The 7,290-nt window shown below is 47.5% G+C and overlaps 1 protein-coding gene across 1 annotated transcript; it reads right to left on the bottom strand.

Annotated features, from left to right (window-relative positions):
• Positions 1–2,491: 2,491 nt before the first annotated feature.
• On the bottom strand, positions 2,492–3,599 carry LOC123114702 (uncharacterized). The gene is made up of 4 exons (XM_044536137.1): positions 3,495–3,599; positions 3,303–3,371; positions 3,123–3,194; positions 2,492–2,995 (listed from the first exon to the last, which is right to left on the bottom strand). The coding sequence occupies exons 1-4, from the start codon at positions 3,597–3,599 to the stop codon at positions 2,492–2,494; spliced, it is 750 nt and encodes a 249-aa protein (XP_044392072.1).
• Between the last annotated feature and the right edge of the window lie 3,691 nt (positions 3,600–7,290).

The raw sequence follows: 7,290 nt of genomic DNA, 5'->3' as shown, positions 1-7,290 counted from the left end.
ATGACATGACTTGTGTATCACTATTTTCGAGATGTGGTGATATTTGTGTTGGATTATGATGATGGTATGACGACACTACTGTATGTGTATGGTATGATGAGAATAATGTATGTTTGTTATGATATGATGAAACTAGTGGAGCATGCACAAATACATCACAAATACGTAGAGGGGAAATAAAAATGTGAAAGCAACAATATTAGCAGTAGCGCTGGTAGGCGTCTAGCGGCAGCGCTGATTTATCAGCAGCGTTTGCTTCGGTGCAGCGCTACAGATAATTAGCAGTAGCGTTGGTTGGAGCAGCGCTACTGCTAACCATACTTACCAGAAGCGCAGGTCCAAGCAGCGCTACAGCTACAACTTAGCTGTAGCGCCAGCGCTACTGCTATAGGTATTTCCAGCGCTTTTAGTAGGCTTTCTCCTAGTAGTGTCAATGCAATCTTGACCACTAAAATGGAAAAGAGAAATATTTCAGCTTGGCCAACAACTGTCTTATACATTTTGTAGGGGGCACCTTCTATTTATTTGATGCACCCACCAGGAACTTTTCCTGAAATACACTTGTAAGAGGCATTAATTCCTTGAGATATGTTGACTTTAACTTAAAAGTCACCAAGGGGATTAGATGTACTTTCAGTAGTCTTGACAACGTCCAACAATTTGTTTGGACCGAACATACCCGACTAGGCTCTGTTGAATACACAACCTCTAGCATCCCGGTAGGCCGAGCAGATAGAATAGTCATCCTTCAGCGCCCGGATAGTCCAGGCAACATCCAATAGACAGGTGGACAGAAAGGGCGTTGAATAGCCAGAAACAAGCAACTGGCCAAACATCCACCCCCTCCCTACACACCAACTCAAGAGATGCTACACGTAAAGGCAACACAAACTATGCAACCCCGAAAGAGCTGTCACACAAAAAGAGAGAAGGAACCAAGACCCGATGACCTCCACCATTCGGGTAGCTCCGGCAACGTCAACGGCTGAATGGACAGAGAGTGGCAACCAACAAAAAAAAGAACGACATCAAGGCGACCCCCCCCCCCCCCCACACACACACACACACGCATGACAATACACGCATGCCCGACACAAAAAACAATCGAACCATTGGACCCAAGAAACGCGACCCGCTGGTCATGGACCACCGGCTTCGGCGCCACGGTGAGGCACGATGCAACTCGATCGGACGGTCCGAAGGCCGCCAGCCAGGTAGAGTGTGGCACCGCGCATCGATTGGACGGAGGAGGGGGCGCGCGAGGCTACAGATGGCCTGAGGAGGGCGGTACTCCAACATCCTTTAAAGTAATAATCTTATTATGCAAAATAAACTAAGTGAATAGCGAGTTTTTGTCATCCAGTACAGCTACCACCGCAACTGCTCGGAGATCCTTGCCAGACTCTAACCACAATGGCTGGGAGATCATGGCCAGACTTAGCTTAGATGTTTCAGGGCTTGAACCACGAAAACATAGGTAAATTCCAGGCAATTTCCGGCCATCGGGTGAGGGCATGAACCAAACACCCTTTTAGGGCTTTCTTGGGGCTGCTCCATCCTTAAAAAAACAATCCACTTCACCAAATTTATTTTGTAGCAGATCCACCTAGTAGTTGTGGCTTCATCATAGAGTAGTGAATCTTGTTTGGCTTTCGGTTAGCTCCAGCTTTAAAGTATGATTTTTTTTGGTGGAAAAGGTTTGTTATGGGCTGCATGACGGGAGGAAAAAAAATGAAGAGGTATGGCAGTGGTGAATAATTTTCCCCTGACTCAACAAAGACTCGCCTAATTACTATTTTTAAAACACCCTCGGACAGCTTCACGGAAAACAAAAAGTTAGGGCCAAATTTGAGTTCTTTTTTGGCGGAGCAAGACATTATATAGCTACCACGTTAGCTTATGTTTTCTTTAAAGCGGAGCAGGCACTTGCTTCCACGCAGCGAACGCCTCCATAGTCACGGCACACTGGCGCCCACGGTCACCTCTCTTGCTCCTGTGAAACCGAGCAAGAGCTTAAGCACAATACGCATGAGCAGCATTATTGGTGCATACCCCACTTTTTTTACTAGTTACAGTAGATTGCAGAAAAAATGAATTTGCAGCCTGACAGCGCACAGTTCCAGTGTGAAATTGATTTTATGCTCCTCGCCTCACTCACAGCGGATTTTCTAATTAGAATTCGTAAACAATCAAGAAACTCTCATGCAAATGCAAAGACTGCACAGAATATTCTCAAGATTTGAAGACAATTCGACATACTGAACTGGTTCCTAGTTCCTACATCAGGCCTACTACCAAATGGCGAACTAAAATGCCATGGTAGCATCAGGCTTATTATTCTTACTCCGTGGGATTTTTCACCAGTCCATGCAACTCCACCTGACCCTGGCAACTTCAGCATTCACACTTGACCAAAGAAGCTCCGTTTTTCCACACTGACCGCAAACGATATGGCGCACCCCAACCATAGTGGAAGTTCATCTTAACATGATCATGCTGCTCGCAAAGTGGAATATAAGCGCATAATGATGTTTGCTCCAATGGTCACTGCGAAGATGATGGCAAGAATGGTCATTGAAGCAGCTCTACGATCCATGGTCACCACGGCTACACCCTTTGCTGCCGCTTTCTTGCTGCCACCATCTTGTCCAAGCTTCATCCTCGTCTCATTCCACCCCGTGTTCGCTGGTCTCTTCTTCTCTGCTGGCTTGAACAGAGCTGGCAGTGAAGGACATGCGGGTGAGTCGATGGGCGCGACCGGCTCTTGTGCCGGCGGTTTCTGCTCCTCATGCTTCGACACATTCTCCACTGTTGCTGTTTCGGTCATGGTATCCACTTTCAGTTGCTCTGAGATTTGTGATTGATGTGCTGTCATCTGTGTTGATGCGGTCTCTTGATCATCGTCATGTCCTTGCCCGATATGTTCTTCATGGGCGACATCGAGGCTGTTGATGGTAGGAGCGCTTTCATCAGAGTTCTTCACACCTTCGGTGGCCTAAACATGACAATTCAGAGGAAACAGGCAGAATAAATAAGGCTACGACCACTGTAGGCATGGATCACCAATGAACACTCAGAGCTGCTTTGAACAAATTAAACTGAGGCAAGAAAAACCAATATACATTTGGTGCGATCTCATTCTCAACGTAGCTGTTCACTGAATTTTGGTCAGGATTCTTCACATCTTCACTGTCCTGAAGCCAAAATTTGGTTGAATTTCCGGAAGTGAACAGCAAGGCGATATGTACTACACGAGAGTTTTTATTTTATTTTCACAGTTGTGCATAGGAAATAGAACTGACCGTATCATTCACGATCTCGACACGTTCCTTGCTTGCGTTTGGATCAAAATTATCTGTAGGTTTGCTGTCCTGAAAACCAAATTAAGAAAAATATTCACAAAAGTAAGGCACGGGCCGCAAATATTGCAGGCAATACACGCATGATGTGTCTTAATTAATGTAAATTTCTCCAAAATTTGCACAGAGACAAACCAATTCATCAGCAACAATTTCATCCACCTGCTCCTGAACATGAAGCTCCTCTGCTTCCTTACCATCCTGAAACCATATTTGCAGATGCATTTTCACACAAACCATCAGGGACCGCGGCGCTGAGCTGGCCGCTGAACGCGGCCAACTGAAGACGCTGGAGCAGAAGTTGAAGATGGAGAGGGCCGAGCTGGACGCCAAGGTGAAGGTCCTGGCTGAGGACCGAGTGGCCTTCGCGGATCTTGAGGAGAGATCTCGCAAGGCGCTGAAGACGCTCTATGATGGTGGCCTGGAGAAGCCGCTGGCTGGGGCCAAGGACAGCCCCGCCCAGCTGCTTCCCTTCTTGGTCGAAGCGCTTGAGGAAATCGTGACCGACGTCGGCCCCATGGCCTAGGTTGAAGCTCGCATCCTTTTTTCTGCGGCGCTGACGCGTGTCCTTAGCCACGTCTACCTTTGCGACCCTGGCGCCAACCTCGACGAACTGCTGCAGCCCGTGGACGCCGAGCGCTTCGCCGCTGCTGCTGAAGTCGTGAAGGGCCGAGCGGAAGCCCTGCTGGCGAAGTTCCGCGCCTTTCCCACTGCGCCCAGGGCAGGTACTGCTGATTCCGCGGCCTCGGGAGGTGGAGCTGACAGAGGCAACACCACCACGGAGGCGGGGCTCCTGGCGAATGACGGCGTTGCCCAAGGGTGATCTTCTCACGACTTGTTTCCTGTTTTAACTCCTACAATATGCACCATGCCTCGTGGAGGTGTTTAAACTTGTGTTTGGTATCGTGAAGATAATTATGGTTTGTAATATTTGCTTCTGGATTTGCTTCGAGATTTTGTGGTTTCCTTCCTATTTGCTTTGTGTTGTACGTTGGTAGGGCCCGATCCCTACCTCAACCGCCGTTAGCCCTGACCGGATCACCAGGATGGAACCAAGGAGTGAGGGGTTACGTGACAAGTTAGGCTCCTGAGTCGCAATGCTCAGGAGTCCCCTTGACACGCAAACCGAAAATAGGGAGGGAGTGTAGGAGTAGATCTGTCATTCTACGTCGGCAAGGCCTGGCCCCGCGCATACCTCAACCGCCGTTAGCCTTGCGGAACTACGGAGTGAGGGGCTACGTGACCAGTTAGGCTCCTGAGTCACGATGCTTAGGAGTCCCCCTTGATATTCAAACGGTCTTCATACCTTGGCTCTGCTCGGGGAGGGACGCGCGACGACCAGGTTTGAGGGACCTGGCTGGATGGCGTGCGCTCGGGCGTGACCCGGGCGTAGCCCCCTTGTCCAACCCCCTCGCATGACGCTCCCGAGGGGAGGTGTTGTGATGAGGCCAGACACTGAGCTCTAGGCTCCCTGAGGTTGATAAGTCGGTGGGCCGCCCTCAGTTGTTTATCACCAGCGCGGAGCATAGCACTTCCGTATGTGTACGGGCATGATATGTCTCCAACGTATCTATAATTTTCGATTGTTCCATGCTATTATATTACACGTTTTGGATGTTTATGGGCTTTATTTACACTTTTATACTTTACACTTTTATATCATTTTTGGGACTAACCTACTAACCGGAGGCCCAGCCCGAATTGCTGTTTTTTTTTTGCCTATTTCAGTGTTTCGAAGAAAAGGAATATCAAACGGAGTCCAAACGAAATGAAACCTTCGGGAGCGATTGAGGGAGTCCTGGATTAGGGGGTATCCGGACAGCCGGAATGTGTACAACGTCCGCACTATTGAACCGTGAAGATACAAGACTCAAGACTTCGGCCCGTGTCCGGATGGGACTTTCCTTGGCGTGGAAGGCAAGCTTGGCAATCCGGATATTATATTTCCTTCCTTGTAACCAACTCCATGTAAACCCCAGCCCTCTCCGGTGTCTATATAAACCGGAGAGGTTGATCCTTAGAAGGCCGATCACAATTACATTCATACCATCATAGGCTAGCTCCTAGGGTTTAGCCTCTACGATCTCGTGGTAGATCTACTCTTGTACTACCCATATCATCAATATTAATCAAGCGGGAAGTAGGGTTTTACCTCCATTGAGAGGGCCCGGACCTGGGTAAACATCTGTGTCCCTTACTTCTTGTTACCATCAGCCTTGACGCACAGATCGGGACCCCCTACCCGAGATCCGCCGGTTTTGACACCGACAACGATCTTTTTGGAACAAACGTGATTCAGAGGACTTGGAGTGGAAGTCAAGAAACAAGGGAGGCGGCCACAAGGGTGCCCGGCGCGCCCCCTATAGGTGGGCGCGCCCCCACTCTCGTGGGCCCCTCGAGCGTCCACCGACCTACTTCTTCCTCCTATATATACCCATGTACCCCAAAAACATTAGAAGCGACCACGAAAAACTATTTCCACCGCTGTAACCTTATGTATCCGCGAGATCCCATCTTGGAGCCTTCGTCGGCACTTCACCGGAGGGGGAATCAATCACGTAGGGCCTCTACATCATCTCCAAGGCCCTTCCAATGAGTTGTGAGTAGTTTACCACAGACCTTCGGGTCCATAGTTATTAGATAGATGGCTTCTTCTCTCTCTTTGAATCTCAATACAAAGTTCTCCTTGATCTTCCTGGAGATCTATTCGATGTATCTCTTCTTGCGGTGTGTTTGTCGAGATCCGATGAATTGTGGGTTTATGATCAAGTTTATCTATGAGAAATATTTGAATCTCTTCTGAATTCTTTTATGTGTGATTAAGTTATCTTTGCAAGTCTCTTCGAATTATCAGTTTGGTTTGGCCTACTAGATTGATCTTTCTTGCAATGGGAGAAGTGCTTAGCTTTGGGTTCAATCTTGCGGTGTCCTTTCCCAGTGACAGCAGGGGCAGCAAGGCACGTACTGTATTGTTGCCATCGAGGATAAAAAGATGGGGTTTATATCATATTGCATGAGTTTATCCCTCTACATCATGTCATCTTCCTTAATGCGTTACTCCATTCTTTATGAACTTAATACTCTAGATGCATGCTAGATAGCGGTGATGTGTGGAGTAATAGTAGTAGATGCAGAATCGTTTCGGTCTACTTGTCACGGACGCGATGCCAATGTACATTATCATGCCTAGATAATCTCATAATTATTCGCTTTTCTATCAACTGCTCGACAGTAATTTGTTCACCCACCGTATTACTTATGCTATCTTGAGAGAAGCCACTAGTGAAACCTATGGCCCCCGGGTCTATCTCTTATCATATAGGCTTTCAATCTACTTTATTTGCATCTTTACTTTTCCAATCTATATTATAAAATACCAAAAATATATTTATCTTATCATATTATCTCTATTAGATCTCACTTTCGCAAGTGGCCGTGAAGGGATTGACAACCCCTTTATTACGTTGGTTGCGAGTTCTTGTTTGTTTGTGTAGGTGCGTGGGACTTTTGAGGAGCCTCCTACTGGATTGATACCTTGGTTCTCAAAAGCTGAGGGAAATACTTACGCTACTATTGCTGCATCACCCTTTCCTCTTTAAGGAAAACCAATGCAAGCTCAAGACGTAGCAAGAAGGATTTCTGGCACCATTGCCGGGGAGGTCTTCGCTCAAGTCAAGACATACCAAGTACCCATCACAAACTCATCTCCCTCACATTACATTATTTGCCATTTGCCTCTCGTTTTCCTCTCCCCCACTTCACCCTTGCCATTTTATTCGCCCTCTCTTTCCCAATCTCCTCTCTCTTTCGCTTGCCATTTTGTTTGCTTGTGTGTTGGATTGCTTGTCGCAGTGGCGCAAGATAATACCAAATTGTGTGACTTTTCCAATACCAATAATAATGATTTCCTTAGTACTCCAATTGCTCCTCT

The sequence above is a fragment of the Triticum aestivum genome, chromosome 5B, assembly GCF_018294505.1.
Source record: "Triticum aestivum cultivar Chinese Spring chromosome 5B, IWGSC CS RefSeq v2.1, whole genome shotgun sequence".
NCBI classification, from domain to species: Eukaryota; Viridiplantae; Streptophyta; class Magnoliopsida; order Poales; family Poaceae; genus Triticum; species Triticum aestivum.
The sequence above is the reverse complement of the archived record's forward strand: the minus strand, read 5'-3'. Positions and strand labels throughout refer to the sequence as shown.